The sequence below is a fragment of the Schistocerca americana genome, chromosome 8 (assembly GCF_021461395.2).
Source record: "Schistocerca americana isolate TAMUIC-IGC-003095 chromosome 8, iqSchAmer2.1, whole genome shotgun sequence".
NCBI classification, from domain to species: domain Eukaryota; kingdom Metazoa; phylum Arthropoda; class Insecta; order Orthoptera; family Acrididae; genus Schistocerca; species Schistocerca americana.
In genome coordinates, this window is record NC_060126.1 from 27,209,847 (window position 1) to 27,230,045 (window position 20,199).

The following is a 20,199-nucleotide window of genomic DNA, read 5'->3' on the forward strand; positions in this document are numbered from 1 at the left end:
AAGTAAGAGCCTACGCAATATCAGACCAGCTGTGTGGCTGGATTGAAGAGTTTTTAGCAAACAGAACACAGCATGTTGTTATCAATGGAGAGACGTCTACAGACGTTAAAGTAACCTCTGGCGTGCCACAGGGGAGTGTTATGGGACCATTGCTTTTCACAATATATATAAACGACCTAGTAGATAGTGTCGGAAGTTCCATGCGGCTTTTCGCGGATGATGCTGTAGTATACAGAGAAGTTGCAGCATTAGAAAATGCAGGAAGATCTGCAGCGGATAGGCACTTGGTGCAGGGAGTGGCAACTGACCCTTAACATAGACAAATGTAATGTATTGCGAATACATAGAAAGAAGGATCCTTTACTGTATGATTATATGATAGCGGAACAAACACTGGTAGCAGTTACTTCTGTAAAATATCTGGGAGTATGCGTGCGGAACGATTTGAAGTGGAATGATCATATAAAATTAATTGTTGGTAAGGCGGGTACCAGGTTGAGATTCATTGGGAGAGTGCTTAGAAAATGTAGTCCATCAACAAAGGAGGTGGCTTACAAAACACTCGTTCGACCTATACTTGAGTATTGCTCATCAGTGTGGGATCCGTACCAGATCGGTCTGACAGAGGAGATAGAGAAGATCCAAAGAAGAGCAGCGCGTTTCGTCACAGGGTTATTTGGTAACCGTGATAGCGTTACGGAGATGTTTAATAAACTCAAATGGCAGACTCTGCAAGAGAGGCGCTCTGCATCGCGGTGTAGCTTGCTTGCCAGGTTTCGAGTGGGTGCGTTTCTGGATGAGGTATCGAATATATTGCTTCCCCCTACTTATACCTCCCGAGGAGATCACGAATGTAAAATTAGAGAGATTAGAGCGCGCACGGAGGCTTTCAGACAGTCGTTCTTCCCGCGAACCATACGCGACTGGAACAGGAAAGGGAGGTAATGACAGTGGCACGTAAAGTGCCCTCCGCCACACACCGTTGGGTGGCTTGCGGAGTATCAATGTAGATGTAGATGTAGGTGTCAGGTCAGAGGGGTGTTCTGAACACAATTTCGACACCAAGCAGCTCAATAGGCCGCAGAGTGGACGGGGTAGGCTAGCAATAGAACAGTGTATCACCATTGACTAGACACTCATTTATTGAACACATAAGTCAGGTATTACCCAAAAGGAACAATCAGTACAAATTACAAAATAATATTCTTTTCCTTTAAGTCACTCAAACATTTAAACAGGCAAATAGCAATCATTTAACTGAAAGCCTTTTAAGAAAGCCAGACTAGAAAATTTGAATGGTGAGTTAAAATCATATTTAAATAGGCTCTGATCGAGCAAATATTTTAAAACGAAATACTTCCTTTAAGGAACCAGCGATCAAAATTAATTACATAATCCTCAACAACCATATTACATCCAAGACATTTAAGATTAAACAGTAATATATAACATCAGAGAGCTGCAGTCCCAAGTTTTAAGCAGCACGTTTCAGATGGACTGCACTGCAACAGTACAATACAAGTCCCGCAGAGGATCTCCCCACACAGGAAGTTATTGCCGCAATCGACAAAATATCAACATCATTCCGTGGACAGAACTAAGACAAACTAAAAGCTCTCTTAAGTTTGGTACAGTTAATTCCCTTTCAACATAACATACATCACAAGTTTAGCCCTAGGACGGCACCGACACCTCGCTATTTAGCACGCGAAAAACTACAGCGATGCACTCATCACGTATTCTTACAAAATCCAAGAACAGAGAGCCAGCTCCCCAATAGCGGAACATTTAACCACGAGCAGCCTGCGGGTTTGCGGGATGCTGATCTGGCCCTTAACCTCAAAACCAGTTCAAATACTAGTCAGCCTACAATCTTGAACCACCATACACATTCCTTCAGTTACTGCATAGAAAGCCAATGTGATAGGCAAACAGACCAGCATATGATAAAAGCTTAAGCAATTTCCTTACTAGACAACCCTTGTGAATAGTAGCCGTAATTTTTTTTTTTTTAAAGGTGAGCACGCCCACAATCAAAAGACAAACAACGCCAATCATAATGACAGTAGCACATTAGCAAGTAGCAATGGTAACTTCTGCTTGGATTGGCTACAAATCAGCACGTGATTTAACACACCAGAGAACAGTCTTTACAACATAACCATCAATACAATAGCAAATTACTCACATGTGTAATCCCCCACAATTTCGATTCGCAAAGCCATAGACAAAACGTGGAGAACGTATCACTTAGACCAACATAATGGTGCTCCCTCAGTTACCCCAAATAACTGACTCCCTTAGTTGCACAGCAAAGAACCAGACCTAATGAAACCACCACAGTTTTCGCCTCTAAATTATCACAGTACAAGTGAGACTCAACCACAAATGTAATTTTACATCACCAGTTCCCGTATAGTCAATACAAGCGCCTGATTTACACCTGTTTATAACGGCGGGCAGCAACATCATACGGAAAAGAGTGTAGACACAAGCTCTTACCAATTCTCTTCTCCGAAAGCAGCCACCGCAACTCTCGTTACTCCTTCACACAAATTACAGGACGAATGCCTCCCACTGCTTGCTATGGCGCCTTCCGTTCAGAGCCAACTTGTATATCTCCATGCGATAGGTCCGGTCCCACATTCGCTGCATCAACCCGACAACCATCTTCCACCACGTCCCGGAGCACACCCCCACAGGACCTCGCCTCGTTACTCCTCGTGTAGGCCCCAGAGGGCGCTGCTTACCGCCCTGACCGTGGCAGGAAAGATAAACCACCAGAGTGGTACTATCGATATGAGCCGCCACGGCTCACCCATGAATATACATAAAATATGAGTCCACAAAAGTCAAATAACAGACATTACATTAGGGGAAAATAGTGCATCCCTGGTGCATGGCATAAAACAGGAGATCCTCTCAATTCCTAGGCCTGATGGAATGCCTCTCACAAAGCAGGACACAGATCCAGGCTTAAGGGCATGTGAAACATGGATGTGCATGAAGTTAGATAGGCGGTCTTTCAAATACAGTGTTGCACGCACATCCAACGGGCCTGTGTCAAGAACACCTATTTTATTATAAGTTCTATTTAACTTTTTTAATGCTATGAATTTGGATAGGCATCATTATTTATTTATGATTTTGCAGATGCACCTGAAGATGGCACACAGGCCCCAAATTTGGGTTGTGCTTTTCTTTTAGGAAATTCAAAATTTTACAACTGTAGTGGCTCTTATCACTGATGACAGTTTTTCATTTTTTTGTGACAGTACACATATTCTGTTAACTAACAACAATTTTAGAGCTTGTTATTTAAAGGAATAAAACATTTTCTTTTTCTTGTAGCTAGTTCGGACTGAAATGATTGGTTTATACCACCCATGTGACTTTTGACTAACTCTCCTGTGATATTTTTGACTAATTGTCCTGTGTACTTAACAAAAAGAGCTCTTTATGGTTCCAGCTCATTTACACACATAACCAGTGCACAGTTAAGTTTATTCAACATTATGCATGCTTTGTTTATGTTTCTTACTGTAAGATTTTCATCTTGTTTTAAACAGTTTCTCATAAAATTGGAATTTGGATACAGATTTTTCTTTGCAAACATGAACACCAAAAGATCTACTATATTAAAAAGACAATGTAATAATTGAAGAGGTTAACAGAAGAAAGAGATAACCCTTAATTTAGCATGGATTAGTTTGATCTCTCTGCATGTTGTGTTTTCAAATGCACCACATGCTGATAACTAGTTTTTGCATATGTACTACTAGGAAGAGCTATCTGGTATATAATTTGTTATTTTTATTGTGTTTGTGTTCTTTCCTTTGAATTTAACCTAACAAGTACATGCAGCAACTCAAAATATGCTCTTGTGGGTAACACTTTCTCCCACAAAGCACTTCAATACAGGAATCTATTTGTACTAATGAAATCTACATTACCTTATTTTTCCGTCGTTTCTCTTTCTTTGTACTTTCTTTGCTTGAACTGCTATCTGAGTCATTATGAAGTTTCTTATTCTTGGCATTGTTTAAAGGGCTCTCAGATCTTCTTTTAGCCTCTGCACCCTTTGCTGTTTTCTCTACATGACTTGAATCAGATTCTGAATCATTTGAACTTTTCTCCTTCTTTATCTTCTCCTTCTTTATCTCCTCCCTATCTGGCTTCCCTTTGATTAAAGGTTCACTGTCAGAGTCTCCTGACGTGCTTCCACGTTTTGCTGCATCTGGATTCCTGGAAGTTTCATCTTCAGAGTCATCTGTTGTTTCAGGATCTGTTTTTACCTTGCCTCCGTCACTGCTGCTCTCTTGTTTCATATTTCTCTCTGTTTTCACTCTCTTGTGGGGTCCTGTAGTATTTGAACACTGACTGGAAGAGCTTAGTGTATCTATGTCGATAACCTTCTTTGATTCAGTGGTCGCTTCACGCTTGTCTGTTTTCGGAGACACATGCTCCTCATTATCTTTGGTTGCCCGATCTGATTCTTCCGATGAGGAATGGTGTTTCGGTTTTTGGAGAGGTATGTCGTCCTCTGAATCACTACTGCCCTCCTCTACCTTGTTCTTGGCACGTTTCCTCTCTTTTAGTGCTTGTGATGTAGTTCCACGTTCTTTGCCTCTAGGTCTCGTCTCAGTAGTAGTACTGCCTTTACTTGGTACTCGGTTTTGAGAGTCTTCATCAGATTCAGAATCTGTTTTGTAACTTTCAGAATCAGAACTCTTTTTGCTGGGAGCTTTTCCTCCAGAAATTGTCCTGCGTCTCCTGAAGGACTTCTTCGACGATGAAGGTGACTTTGGAGAAAGAGGACCCTCATCTTCCGATTCTGAGCTACTGCCTACTTGTAAATTATTCCTTGACCTCCTCTCATTTTTAATGCTTATTTTCCTTTTCTTTTTCGGTCTACGGTTAGGCTGAGGACTTTCGTCATCAGTAGTCGGTTCGACGTCAGTACCGGCACTGTCTGAATCAGTCAAACCATTTTCTACAGACTTTTCATATTTGCCATTCTTCTTGCCTTCCATTGGCTGCTGGGAACCCATTGCATAGTTCTCTGGAATTTTCCCATGTAAATCCACTTCTCTATCTGTAGGTTCATCTAAATCAGCAGCCTTATGTTTCTTTAACACTTCATCATCCTCACTATCAGAAAGGAAGGCTTTCCTCTTCTTGATCTTGGAATGGCTTTCATTTTCAGCCATATTTTTAGTTTATTTTGAATAGAGTCTGTTTCTTATCTTTGATTTCACTTACGGTTTTAGGTTAATAAAACCACACAAATTTGTACCTGCAACAAAAAACATTTAAAAAAATTACCAATGCTCAAGAAATTATCTACAAAAGAAATCTTAATGCAATTGCATATTTATTTTTATCTTTAACTTGTTGAAAATGGCTGATATCACAACATGAATTTTCATGTTTTTACTGAAAGTAGAAAAAGATACAGCTGGTGTATCACAAGAAGTTTTAGTGTAAGTTTAGCTTTTACTGTTTGAGTGCCGAAGAACAAAAATTCGTCTTCTCTACCCCATTTTTTGGGATGTCAGTTGTTTACTGTAATGATAGTCATTACCTACAGTAGTACCACTGAGTCAAATATCAACACGCGAGTTACATAACATACAATGAAACATTCCCATTATGAGCCCTCATAGGGTATGAAAATTCTACAGCAAAGAGTACAGAAAAATCATTTAATATAAAGCATATTACATATACTATGTTATACTAATATCAATGGAGGCGCAAAACCATGTACTTTGTGGCAATATATTTAGTATGAGTCAGTACAGGTAACTCTAGGGGGCATGTCACTGGAACACTACATTTACTTTAGGGAGAGCACGTTTTGAGTGACTGTGCTCTGTTAAGCAACAGTGACACAAACTTCATGGCGAACAAAGTTACATGCACTATCACATGAAGCGTGAATGATCGTTCTTAGTACTGATGAAATTATAAAAATTATGGGATTAGTTCACTGTTTTCCTCTCCACTAGTGTTCTACCCCACCATGTTGAGCTAACATACTGGGAGACCAGTATGTGCAGTCAGCCAAGTCTTGTATGATACATATGTATCAAACTTTTTTTTTTAACTGACTTAAAATCTTGTGTGCCTCCTATTTTTTGTGGTGACTTTGGATGTCTGCGCCACATGTCGCTGTTGCAATGTTAATGCTCGAACCTTCCTCTTTCATTTCCAAGTGGTTCCGCTGTTCTGCAGTAGTTGGCACCAGCAGAGGAGTGTTCCAAAATGAAGTGTGATTGGACACGCCTATAAAACAGTGACATGCAATTGAATTCCTCACTGCTGAAGAAATTGCACCAATTGCAATCCATTGTCACTTGGTAAAGGTGTATGGAAACAATACAATAGACATCACTTCACATCTGAAGTGATGGGTACAGCATTTCCAAGGTGGTGAAAAGGGTGTGCACGACAAGCCATGGCCCAGTCGACCCTGGGCAACTGTCATTCCTTGCAATGAAGAGCACCTCCATCAACACATCCATGCCAGTCGGTGGATAATGACTGGAGAATTGTGTGAAAAGCTGAATGTCAGCTGTAATGCCTCGGAAATAATGTTGGAACATCCCGGTTACCACAAAGTCTGTGCACCATGGGTCTCGCGGATGCTTACAGAATAATAAAAAGCTCATCGAATGGAAATTTGTAAGGACCTGCTGGACCAATATGAAGGTGAAGGTAACAGTTTTTTGAATAGAATCATCACCAGAGATGAGACATGGTGCCACCACTACAAGCCAGGATCCAAAAGACAGTCCACAGAATACCACCGTGTGAATTCTTTGTCAAAGAAGAAATTCAAAATGCAGCCACCTGTAGGCAAGTTGATTTGCACAGTCTTCAGGGATAGTCAGAGTGTGGTTCTTTTGAATGTCTTGGAGCCTGTCAGTTCAGCATATTACAAGATGACACAGACTAAGATGAAAGCTCAAATTTTCAGGATAAGGCCAGAGAAGAAGACCAACTTTCACCTGCAACGTGATAATGCCACACCCCACACCAGTTTTGCGACCACGTAACTCCTGCAAAATTCAGCTGTACTGCCTTACTACATCCACCACACAGTCCCGATTTAGCGTGGTTAGCACACTGGACTCGCGTTCGGGAGGACAAAGGTTCAATCCCACGTCCGGCCTTCCTCATTTAGGTTTTCCGTGATTTTCCTAAATTGCTCCAGGCAAATGCTGGGATGGTTCCTTCGAAAGGGCACGGCCAACTTCCTTCCTTCCTTAATCCGATGAGACCAATGACCTCACTGTTTGGTCTCTTCCCCCAAACAAACCAACCTCGATTTAGCGTCTTCAGACTTCCATCTCTTCGGGCCTCTGAAAGATGGACTGAACATTTTCAAGATTTGAATGCTGCTGTCAAAGCCGTAAGGAAGTGGTTAGCCTCTTCTGGTTCCAATTTTTTCAAGTGCGGCACGCAGGCTCTGGTTTATTGTTGGCAAAAGTGCATACCGAAGGGTGGTGACTATATGGAAAAATGACAGTCTGTAGCTGAAATACTGCTCTATTTAGTTCTGCTGTTGTGATTTATGTATCTCCTATAGTTTCTATGAATAAAAATAGGAGGCATTACTTTCAGAATGACCCTCGTACTATCCTCCCATTGGCTGCCCCCATCTTGGCTTGTAAATGGATTGACAATATCTGCTGTACACCACGACTAAGTGCAGCCTGTGGTCAGTCCTTTGTTAAGTGGATGATTTTCAAGATACTATAATACGTGGTTCACTTTATATTTAGCTGATAGGAAACAAAGCGTCACATCAGATGCCTCATGCAGGACCAATGATAAATTTTCTTCTCATTTGGAAGAAATTGCAACTAGGAACGCTCCAGTTCATACTACATTAAATCAACTTCCATCGTACACCTATAAAGTGGAAATAGTGTTCTTTGCTGTTGATGCAAGCACTATGATGAAGCTTAACAGAGCTGCATTAAAAGAAGAAGCAATAAACAAAATACGCAGAAGTATTATTGAATGGCTCCCAAAAACAGTCTACCACTTAACATACACCGAAAGGACACAGTTCATTCAAATCAGTACAAGGAAAGATATACCATCATCAACAATACAGGATGGGAGAAAGAAAATTTGTAGAACTGAATGTTCAAAATTTCTCGGTGAGCATACTGATAGGATCACGAATTGGAAATTACATGCTATAGAATTCCTCAAATGCTTCAGTTTAGCAACATTTGATCTATGCGTAATTGCTGTTTTTTGTGATGAAAGCATTGGAAAACTAGCTTACTTTGCATACTTCCATTCATTTATTCATATGGGACACTTTTCTATGAAATTCCACACAATGATACAACATATGCCTTGCAAACAAATGTGATGTGAGGATAAAGAGAAGGTTAGATTAGACTAGCCTAACACTTGTTCGAGGAACGTGTCAGTTTAACGAATGGTTTCTTTAAATGATGTAATTCAACTTTTTAATAATTGTAAAATTACTAAATAAATTCATCTATTGAGTAGAAGGAGTAGTCATTCAGAAACTCTCTTAATTTGTTTTTAAATGCTGGTTGGCTATCTGTCAGACTTTTGATGCTCGTTTCGTAAGTGACTTAAGACACTTGTGGCAGCATAATTCACCCCTTCCTGGGGCGAAGATAATTCACCCCTTCCTGGGGCGAAGTAACATTTAATAAAGAATAGTGAAGATCAGGCTTTCTCCTAATGTAGCTATGCACATTGCTAATGATTTTGAATTGGGATGAGTTATTAATAAACAAATTTCATAAGTGAACATATAGACTGTGAAACAAAATTAAAGGATCAATTTCTTGAGAGCCTGTAATTGTCTCCCATTCTGACACATAAATTTGAAATCTGACTCAAAGACCTTCCTCTGCAATGGTGCACAAGCATGGCGCCCTGTGACGTCAACCACAGGTTTGGCGATGCTTCAATCAAGGTGTCAGGTGTAAGAAAAAAAGGTCACAGCTCAAAAGTTCGCGAGAGCTATAAGGTGGGTTAATGATGTCACATTGGCACCAAATTTCACTACAATTCTGCCCAACATCATCTTCCACTAGTCACACCCCCCTCTTGCCCACATTTCACCCCTCCTTTGATGCCTCAGCAATGGAGGTCAGAACCGTGATGACCGGTGTTGAAATCACACGGTTTTCTTTTGGGTGGCTGAGGAAAATATTTCAGACACACTGCCACTCAGAATTGTCACGAAAAGCCTCAAGCAGTGGCATAAAGGGCACCAATGAAGGGCGGTCGAAAATGACAGTTCGCTGTGCGATGAGCATCAAGACAGTGTTCTTCACAACGTTCAACACTGCTCCCACCTCCTGGGTGTTTCAATGCTAATCTAAGGACATACCCCTTTGGAGTGTAGAACACACACAATTTTTGCTCTGCTGTACAGCTTGGAATAACCAGGGAATGTCAAAAACCATTTGACAGAGTCTGAATCTGAAGCATCAAAGGGTTCATATGCTCTTTCGTCCCTCCTTTTTTGTGCCCTCCTATGGTGTGCAACATAAGATGTGTACGAATAATACGACAAGACCACTAAGACCCCCTACTTTGGCAACCTCGTGGCTGTTCTAGTGCCTGAGGGTTAGGCAATCCCTCGACACCCCTCAGGTGGTGCTTGCCTGCCTAAAAGTACTAGAGAAGCTGAGAGGCAGAATGTATCGAAGTTTCTTACAGGTACATCTGTAAAGAGCTCAAATAAGGCGTACGGGTGGAACCAAGGGTGTTGCTGAATTGGGGGTATTAGGGGGACCTTTTGCTATTTTATGTACATCGTAGGAGGGTGTGAAAAAGGTGGGATGGGAAAGCATATGAACCCTTCCCTGCTTCGGATCACATTTAAATTTTGTCCCTAGTGATTCCGAGCTGTACAGCAGAGCAAAAATGTGGTCAAGCTATACTTCAGAATAGTCAGATCAAGTTCAATGGGGCTGCCACTCCTGTAACCCAGGCTACTGGGAGGCCGTTACGTAGGAAAGATCAGTAGATCATCTGCAGATTCGGTCATTAAGTGAGCTCAGAAGCATAATGCTAACTACTTAAGCCCCATTTTATTCTATTATGTGTTCCTGTGAACGTGAATGCGTTATGCAGGTCTTGGACTCACTCACGTCCACCTAGAAAGTATTTACTGAGTTTAACAAAGGCGATGTTGGCCTGATGTACTCGACGATGCCCTTTAGCTACACTATATAAAGGATTCTCCTAAGAAGTACCAAATTAAGATCAGCCTGAAGATGCCTAAATAAGGTGAAAGGCGTAGTTGATAAATAAAAAACTAAAATTGCAACAAAGACTGTTTTCAACTAATACTTTTAACATTGCACTTTTTTTTTTCAATGAATGGAGAGTTGTCCCATTGCATCAGCACCCAACATGGAGGGCAAGGTAATTTTTTTTGTTTTTTGTTTTCAAGATTGTCTTCCTTTGGCCTTAGATATGCTAATATCTAACTACAAGGCAGCAGCTGGGTATTTTATTTCTCCAGTACTCACTATATCTAGTGAGCATTCCCCCATCTGCCACCTGTAGGAAGAAAATCAAATTTGATGTGTAATCTTTGGGTACCGGAAAATGTAAAATGTTACACGTGAAATCAGATAACAATAAAAAATAAATAATGACAAAAACTTTCAGCAAAATGTTTCTTGACTTGAGAAAATTATAAAAGCAAACGTAGTGAGGTGGTGCAGTGGAGTCGCATTCGGGAGGACGACGGTTCAAACCCGCATCTGGCCATCCAGATTTAGGTTTTCTGTGATTTCCCTAAATCATTCCAGGCAAATGCCAGGATGGTTCCTCTGAAAGGACATGGCCAATTTCCTTCACCACCCTTGACACAGTATGAACATGTGCTTTGTCTCTAAGGACCTCAATGTTGACAGGACGTTAAACTCTATCTTCCTCCCATCCTTCCTATACAGAGTAAGGGAACTAACAGTCAGTGAGTGGGGCGGGGAAAAAAAACAGTAAAAAAAGAAAAACAGTAAGCCAGAAAAGATGTGTTCAAAACTCTAAGCAAGTCTAAGTCTTCACTCTGAATGCACCGGAACATATATGGCCTGAGTGCAATACATTCACATGATAAAACCACAAAAACAGACGAACTGCAAATTATTCTTTCAGGAAGAAGAAGTATTAGAATCATATGCCTAAAGTAACACTGGCGAATGAAAGATTCTATCAAAGTTTTAAAAAAATTACAAAACTCTGCAGAAGCTACCAGTTTTTGGAGGAAAAACAGACTTCTTGGAGGTTCCCGTATACTTGTTTACAACTCATTAAAATATAAAGAAAGAGGTTATTTTAATTTTCTGAACAAAGCCCTTATATTTGAAAGTTGCTGTGTTGAACCAGAACAACATATTATTAATTATTGCTATTATTATTTTATCATTAGTATCATCACAATATATGACATTCTAGGCAGTGAAAGCAAAAAACTTATTTCTGGAGAAAATCCAGCGTCTCCTATATAAATTCACAAAAGAAAAGAGGAAATAATTGTAACTGATGCTGCTGATTTTAACACTGATATAACAAACATGTTTAACAAGCCTTTTGACTTAATTCCAGAACATGGCTTTAGACTACATTTCATTGATTTCATTAGAGAAAATGTGTGAACAGCAGCATGTATAGACAATATTTTGACAAATTATACACTTATTGACACTGCCAAATTCCCTGTAGACCTAGGTATCTCAGATTACTGTTTTGCTCATCAAATTACTAAAAATAGACCTAAAGAAAATGAAATATGTTTCATGAAAAGACATATGTTATTCTGTTGTCGATTAAATGAGGTAGATTGTTCCTTACAACACAAAAGCTCATGTTCAAAAAACTTTGATAAGTTTTTAAACAGTTTTCTACATATTTTTCAATAAAACATTTCCTCCCATAGTATGTCAAAGAAAGGCATCAAATAAAGTGGATACGTACTAGTATAAAAATGTCTAGTAACAGAAACAAACTGAGATACACGCAGTGTTGAAAAACAATAAGTGTCCTTAGTTCATTAACTACGTTAAATCATTCAAAAAATTGTTTAAGAAGATTGTAAAAGCAGTGAAGGAAATGACAAACACAAAATTTATTAATTTTTTAAAAAAAGTCTGTAACAAAATGAATTTGAAAGGAAATGGTCATGGTCCGCACACAGACTATCTAAAAAATAGACTAAACAGCCTGGCATTTTATATGTCAGCAACCTGGCAAGAATATTAACTTTGCAGGAAAAAAATTAGCCTACAAGAAACATGTAAAGTGTACAGACAAGGAATCCTGTCAGCCACTACTAAGAGACTGCAACTCTGAACTGATTGTTACAAATAGCTTTGTTACAGGTTTGAAACTAGAAATAACGTAAGTTTCATGGTTTCTACACACGGACTCAATCTTTTTGTGCATATTTTACAATATATGGAAATGAGGAACTGCTATAAGCTAAAAAACACAAATTTTCGAAAGATTGGAAATGAGTCAATAAAAAAAAGAGGATTATATAGGGCTGTAATACAAAACCTGTACACTACTGTAAGTCTCTGACTTAACATATACGTAATGAGACTTTAAAATCTTGATTCAAAAGCACTATTCGCTGCAATTTGTAGGTCCTTGATATTGTGGACATCTCTATATTGGTCAAGTGATTTTGTTTTATACCAGTTTTCTGCAGGATTTTTTTTTTCGTTCACTGCTATCGTAAGGTTCAGTTACAAATACGGATAACTGAAGGCACTGTTATCTGTTTGGTAGGTCTTGCCTTCGACTGGTGTAAAGCTGACGTAACGGAATTTTTGTGTAAGTTTTGAAATGCATATGTTACGGTAAAAATGTAGCTTAGTTTGTTTCTCCTTGCCCAAAACCTACAAAATCCCAGTCGTCCCATTAGTTATAGTAAATGTTGTATTATGGAATTGTCTTCGCTTGCTTGATTGTACTGGAATAGTGACATTACCGTCGCCATAGTGGATCAAGGCGATGTACCTGTCCGCCATCTTGGTGACGTCGCCAGTCCAAGCCGATGGCCGGTATCGGATATTTCTGTATTTCAAAAAATGTGCTACCACCAACCAGCTACAACGGCAAGTACTTCACTACGGTTGAATATTGCAGTCCCGCGTTATCTACTCGTCTGCGGTGTAGTACTAGACCCATCCCCCCTGTAATTTTGGTTGTGGTGACTGACTAATCTGTAACATTGCCCGAGGTCTAGGTAGCGTCGAAATTTGATAATTTGGATACGAGTTGGTGAACCCAACGAATGCGAACGTCAAATATGGGTTGTGGTGACAGGCTAGCCTTTGGCGTAGCGTAATGTTTACGTTCGCGCCATAATTAATAGAACTTTTCCATATTTAATGCACTTTTCATCATAAAAACTAAAACTGCACGGCAAATTCGGAAAACATATGTTAAGCAGTGGGCAAGTCTTTGAGGAGTAATTTTCATGCATATCACGGGTATAATCGTATATAAACTGCGAGAAAAGCAAAGGGTGTCCGTTACTACTTTTCATGTGGCATTTCCCTTTCCAGTTAGTTAACTTTGGGGTCACACAATCTAATTCTATAAACTGAATCATTTGCTTTGGTTTCTTTTCGCTCTAATTTCACACATCTTTATAAGATGTTCATTGTTTTTCACTGTGGTAGCGTGCCTGATCTGTGTAAGATATTGTATCATTAAGAAGTAAACTATTTATGTTTGTAATAATATGTTACTGACGGATTTTGCGTGTAACTAGCAAAACTACAGACCATATTCAAAAACACACCTTCCCATAGCAATGAAACTCTTCAGGCACCGTTTAGCAAATAACAAAGAGATACCTCCAATACTTTATAGACAGATCTCTTAAAGGCAAGTGAGGTATTTTACCTAATCGCACTGTCCATCCAATGAGTTGGATGTGAAACTGTAAACAGGGCGCGAGGATTCTGCTTGGGGAATGTGCTTATTTAGCACTTAATTGACTAATTGTCACGGTTGTAAGTATTTCCAATGTGGACAAAATAAATGCATATGTAAACGTATTAACTATTATTTTAACTGAGCGAGATATATTTATATTAAACACGGACAATTTTAAATGAAATGTGCAAAGCTATCATTTTCTGGCTTAATCATTTCAATGGCAAGGAAGTTCAACATGCTTAATCATAAAGTTAAATGTTCAATATAACAAAGAGCAGAGTGTAACGAAAATAAACTAAAAATGAAACTTACGGGGCGTACCTTACCTACTTTTTCAGTACCAGAGCGGTTTCGGGCAGCTTATTTTCTAAAAAAAGTATCCACATCAAAACATTTACATTTTGGCCAATCACAACAAACCGGAGGGATAAAAGGACGCCCCTGAAACAGCTTCAAATCTAGCGTAGATTGCATTCATTCAGTGGTCGTCCACTATTTTCTCTAAATTCGCATCTTACTCCAACCGAAATTGCTTTACGTGGTCGTCGTACAATATTTGTTATATTTCTATTATCAATTACTAGTCACCACAGTTCTTACCGCGAAAACAACTGACAAATTTCAAAACTAACAGCAAAGATGTACATCAATGTTTTGTATACAACCAAAGATCATTGTATTATGTGGGGGTGTAAATTGTATGTAAATAGAGAGGATGAGTTGCCTGTGCTGAGTATTACGTTTAGTAATGTCGCTTAGTGATGTTGACAACATTCATATTAAAGCCAGAGGGGTACTAAACACGTACAACCTGTTTCATTGAATCTACCCCTAAAAAGAAGTTGTGCTTGTTCATATACCATGGAAGCGATCAGCTGAGAAGCTAGTCACTGAGGATTGTTGTGTAACATTTGATAGTAAGTAAGGAATTTCCTTTCAGGGCGACAAGAATTACTTGAAGCGGTGTTCCGTATTCCTTAAAGAAAGATATACTTGTATCCAATGTTTTCTTGGTGTCTACCCATAGCTCTGGAATGAGGGCGTTAAGTTTCAGTGCGGTAGCAAGTGCACTTTCGAAAAAAAACGTATGGCAGGAAAGGTAAGGTTAGAGGACTTCAATACACATCTAACATTGTTTACGTCTTGATTTACAATTGGCACTTTTTATACGCATAGTTGCGACCAAAATCCTTCAGCTCATAGTGCTGTGCAAAGACCCCACCTAATGTCAAGGTGTAGTTTTGGCAAAAGTTACATTGTGGACACACCTTGCTCGTGGTTTCTGTACGATACACGATATGCGTCAAAGTAGTTGTAAAGGACTTGATCTTGATCAAAAAAGGTTTTGTGATTCTGTGATGCTATTTTAGTTTGTATGACGAAAAATACGTTAAAATTGATCCCAACTTAAACATTACACAACAGTTCAGATTAATCTGTTTGTATCATAATATACCCAGAGTTTTCATGTTTATAACGCAAATTAATTGCTGCTGAGCTATTACTGTTCTTTCTGTGAGATACTGCGAATTTTTTAGGACATTAGCGAGTGAAACTAGCGGTAGAGTTGTGAAAGCAAGGCTGCATCCCTGGGTCTAGTGCAGCAGGGGATACAACCCGTCGGCTTTGGACAAGGACGTCACAAGCCGCCAGAGAGCAGTTTACCATTTTCGCTTTTGCTGTTATGTTTCAGTTTCGTTTTTTTACTGATTGCTTAATAAAGTGGATCTGTTTATTCTATCTCGTGAGATTTTTTTTTTAAAAAGCCAAAAAACACTTATCAGCCACTGAAGGGAGCTACAACACTAAGAAGAATCGCTTCTCGATTGGCCACTTGTGACGTCATTGTCCAAAGCCGACGGGTTGTATCCCCTGCTGCACTAGTCCCGCATCCCTGTAGTACGAAGATATCCCCAAAAAACCGTGAAATTGACTAAATACCCTTGGAAAACACATGCTGATATCATTTGCAAAATGAATCCCAAACTTGTAGACCTCACTGAGTCTCACATTGAAAAGTCCTACGAATTCTTTGTCCCATTCATTCATCACACGGTACATAGGGTAAGAGCTATAAGTTCACTCATGCATTATTTTCTTTGATCCTGTCGAGGGGGATCCTCAGGGATTTGGAATGAGTCAGGGTATGGTAGGACACGTTCTGAGGCATCAAGGGATCACAAATTTAGCATTGGAGGGCAGCGTGGAGGGTAAAAATCGTAGAGGGAGACCAAGAGATGAATACACTAAGCAGATTCAGAAGGATGTAGGCTGCAGTAGGTACTGGGAGATGAAGAAGCTTGCATAGGATAGAGTAGCATGGAGAGCTGCATCAAACCAGTCTCAGGACTGAAGACAACAACAACAACAACAACAGGGTATGCATTAACAAAAGGCAAATAATTAGTAGAAACTGAATCTGTATGCTCTATTAATAATAAATTAGCACTGTATTGTTGAAAAGTATATATGCTTATGAAGTTATTGTGGTCTTGAGACTGGTTTGATGCAGCTCTCTATGCACCCTGTCCTGTGCAAGCCTCTTCATCTCCAAATAATTACTGCTATCTATACTCTTCTCAGTCTGCTTACTGTATTCATCTGTTGATCTCTCTCTCTCTCTCTTTGTGACTTTTACCTCCCACACTTCCCTCCAATGCTAAATTGGTGATCCCTTGATGTCTCGGAATGAGTTCTATCAGCTGATCCCTCCTTTTAGTCATGTTGTGCCACGAATTTCATGTCTACCAAATTGTGTTTAGTACCTCCTCATTTGTTACATGATCTATCCATCTAATCTTCAGCACTCTTCTGTAGTGCAACATTTCAAAATCTGGTCTAAACTGTTTATCATCTGCACTTCACTTCCATGCACGGTTGCATTCCTTACAAGTACTTGCAGAAAAGACTTCGTAACACTTAAATCATTTTCGATGTTAACATACATCTCCTCTTCCAAAATGCTTTCCTTGCCATTGTCTGTTTAATTTTATATCCCCACTACTTCGGCCACTGTTGATTGTTTTGCTGCCCAAATATTAAAACCCATCTAATACTTTCAGAGTCTTGTTTCCTAATCCCGAGTCCTTTTGCTGTCTGTGACAGAATTACTGTGATATTGGCAAACATCAAAGATTTTATTTCTTCTCTCCGATCTTTAGTTCCCACTCCAAATTGTTCTTTGGTTTCCTTTACTGCTTGTTCAAACTATAGATTGAATAACATTGGGAGTAGTCTACAGTCCTGTCTCACTCCCTTCTCAGCCACTGTTTCCCTTTCATGCAGCCCGACTGCTGTCTGGGTTCTGTTCAAGTTGCAAATAGTCTTTTGCTTCCTTACCCTCTGCTACATTGGCAAAAACTTTTTCTTAAGTCTACAAATGCTATAGGTTTGCCTCTCGTTAACCTATTTTCAAAGATAAGTCGTAGGGTCAGCATTGTGTCCATGTTCTTACATTTATCCAGAATTCAAATTGATCTTCCCCAAGGACAGCTGCTACCAGTTTACTATTCTTCTGTATAAAATTCACAATTGTATTTTCCTGCCATGACTTATAAAAGTGGCAGTTTGGTAACTTTCACACCAGTCAGCATGTGCTTTCTTTTGAATTGAAATTATTATATTCTTCTTGACATCTGAGAGTATTTTGACTGTCTCATACATCTTGCACACCAGGTGGAAGAGTTTTTTCGTAGCTGGCTTTCCCACAGCCACCGATAGTTCTGACGGAATGTTGTCTACTCATGGGGCCTTGTCTTTCAGTGCTCTGTCGAATTCTTCTCACAGTATCATATCTCCCATCTCATGTTCATCAATGTACTCTTCCTTTTCTATAAGATTGCCTTCAAGTTCATCTCCATTGTATGTACCCTCAATATACTCTTTCCACCTTTCAGCTTTCCTTTCTTTTGCTGAGGAGTGTTTTTCCATTTGAGCTTTTTTCCCCAATTGCCTATGTAATTTTCCTTTAGGTGGTATTTACCTTCCCCCAAGTGGTACATGCTGCTAAATCCTTACGTTTGTAAAATTAAAACAATTGCAGCCCTTGGTCACGAAAATGAAGTCGTTTTGACCTAGGTTTTGGCCACTTCTAAAGAGTGCCTTCATCAGAAATAAAATATTTAAGACTGACATGTCACGTATAAAATAAATATGAAGCTATAACGCTAATGGTAGTCTGATGCTACCGCAGCTCGACATGTGGTGCAGCCCTTAGTGGCCTGTCTCTGTTTTCTATTGTAGTACTTTGTGACTAAAGCGTTATCGCTTCATATTTATTTTATATGTAACATGCCAGTTTCAAATGTTTTATTTCTGGTGAAGGCACACTTAGAAGAGGCCAAAACCTAGGTCAAAAAGACTTCATTTTCGTGACTGAGGGCTGCAATTGTTTTAATTTTACCTTCTAATGGTCGCTGACAACGCATCCATATTTAAACTATTATGTTTGTCCTGTAACCATTCCTGTTTGCTCATTTGCACTTCCTGTCGGTCTCATTTTTTTAGACATTCGCATCCCCTTTCACCCCTTGATTTGCTGCATTTTTATATTTACTACTTGCATCAGTTAAATTCAGTATCTCCTGTGTTATTCAAGAATTTCTACTAAGCCTTATCATATCTCACAGCTGCCCTTTCATCTTCTGCTTTATTCCTTTCCCCCATTCTAGTCAGTTATTGCCTAATTCTCTCCCTGAAACTCTCAATAACCTCTGGTGCTTCAACTTATCCAGGTTCTATGTCCTTAATTTCATTTGTTTTTGCAATTTCATCAGTTTTAATCTAAATTTCATAACGAATAAATTGTGGTTGAAGTCCACATCTGCCATTGAAAATGTTTTATGACTTACAATCTGCTTATATGAATTAAATTTAACATAGAAGGAAATTCATTGACATTTCACATTCTGTAAATCCCATCATGGAGCAAAATCTTCAGGTACGTGGAAGAAGTTGAGATGCACACTAACCGGTAAAAGTGACTACCGCAGCCTATTTTTGTAAAGTGTAAAGTATACCAATAACAAACTGTGACTGTTGCTGATGTCTCAGAAATAGTTACAGGAATTGCTTTGTATATCTGTACTAGGCCTCAGTCTCCACCATGCTTTGCCCAGGACCCACCTGCTCTGTCCATGTGTTGCCCAGTCAACTCTTTGTACAGTCCCCTCTCCACAGTCTCCAACTTCCACTGCTTTATCTTGCCCTTCCAACCCCAGTCCACTTCATCACCTGCCACACACAACTCCTTGTGCCTGTGCTAGGGCAAGCTAACCAATTCCACATTCTTATCCCCATCTGCCAGCTCTAAGCCACCTCTCCCTCTATTCACCTTTTCCCCTACCTGCCTCCTTACGTCTGTTGCCAACTCCACCCAATACAGAAACTCACGCCTGTTGAACTGTAGTGTTAGGATAATATAGTTGGCCAGGAAAATGGAGCTGAATGTACAGAATTTTTTTATTTTTTTTATTATTTTTTTAAAATCCTTTAGCTCTGAAGGAGGACATTGTCTGAAAATTCAGCAACATTTTTAATCTGGTTTATGCATCCGTCAACCACTCAATGCTTCAAGTGTATGGTGAGTGGTCATTTTTATTCTTTCTGCTACGTATTAGGAGAAAAAGTGGCTTTGAAAAAATCTACTGCTGCTATTAAACTACTGAAATAATTTTGGATACAATAATTTTGGGTACTGGGCTGCATCCCTGCAACTATTGCAGCTGAATGGCAGTGAACTGCTCTGAAGAGGGCTGCAGCAAGTTGGTCAAATAGTCAGCAGTTTAGCTGCTTAGTAGTTACAGTGACACAGACTAATACCTAAAATTGTTGTATCCAAAATGGCTCCAGCAATGGAAGCCTACAAATGCATATTCAAACAATGCATTTGTGTATCTTTACACATCACAGTTGTTGTGACTTGCCGATCTTTCAAAGTGCCGCCGCGCCGTTACGTGCATCCTCTACATGCGGCGTGTCTGCCAGCCATGCAGCAGCAGCGCCACCTAAGTAGCCAGCCGGCTAGCGGCCGCTAGACTTGGACTCAGTTATGATTTGACTGTTAAAGTGTACACACGTCTTACTCTGTTTACTTGATCTGTGACTTTCATTTATTGCGTCGTCCTTGAAATATATTTGTTCAACTTGAAGTTATAACAATTGGTGACGAGGTAGTGAATTTTTCTTTTTCATCGTTGACCCACGTGTTTCCATGGCTACTTTAGA

The 20,199-nt window shown here is 39.6% G+C and overlaps 2 protein-coding genes across 5 annotated transcripts in view; one reads left to right on the forward strand and one right to left on the reverse strand.

The window, feature by feature from the left end:
- The window catches only part of LOC124545021 (lisH domain-containing protein C1711.05-like), a 76,769-nt gene extending 62,180 nt beyond the window's left edge, over positions 1 to 14,589 (reverse strand). The window contains exons 1-2 of one of the 3 annotated variants that reach the window (XM_047123800.1): positions 14,301 to 14,589; positions 3,954 to 5,296 (exon numbers count right to left, since the gene is read on the reverse strand). In XM_047123800.1, coding sequence (XP_046979756.1) covers positions 3,954 to 5,210 — 1,257 coding nt within the window. In that variant the 5' untranslated portion in view covers positions 5,211 to 5,296; positions 14,301 to 14,589. Of the gene's footprint in view, positions 1 to 3,953; positions 5,297 to 14,286 lie in introns of all 3 variants that reach the window. The other 2 variants (XM_047123802.1, XM_047123801.1) reach the window with 2 other exon arrangements.
- A 189-nt stretch (positions 14,590 to 14,778) lies between these two features.
- The window catches only part of LOC124544839 (F-box/LRR-repeat protein 7-like), a 62,184-nt gene continuing 56,763 nt past the window's right edge, over positions 14,779 to 20,199 (forward strand). Inside the window, exon 1 of one of the 2 annotated variants that reach the window (XM_047123544.1) lies at positions 14,779 to 14,891. Coding sequence is in view for 1 of the 2 variants with exons in the window: in XM_047123543.1 (XP_046979499.1) it covers positions 15,009 to 15,073 (65 nt within the window). In the remaining variant the exon portion in view is untranslated. The other variant, XM_047123543.1, reaches the window with a different exon arrangement.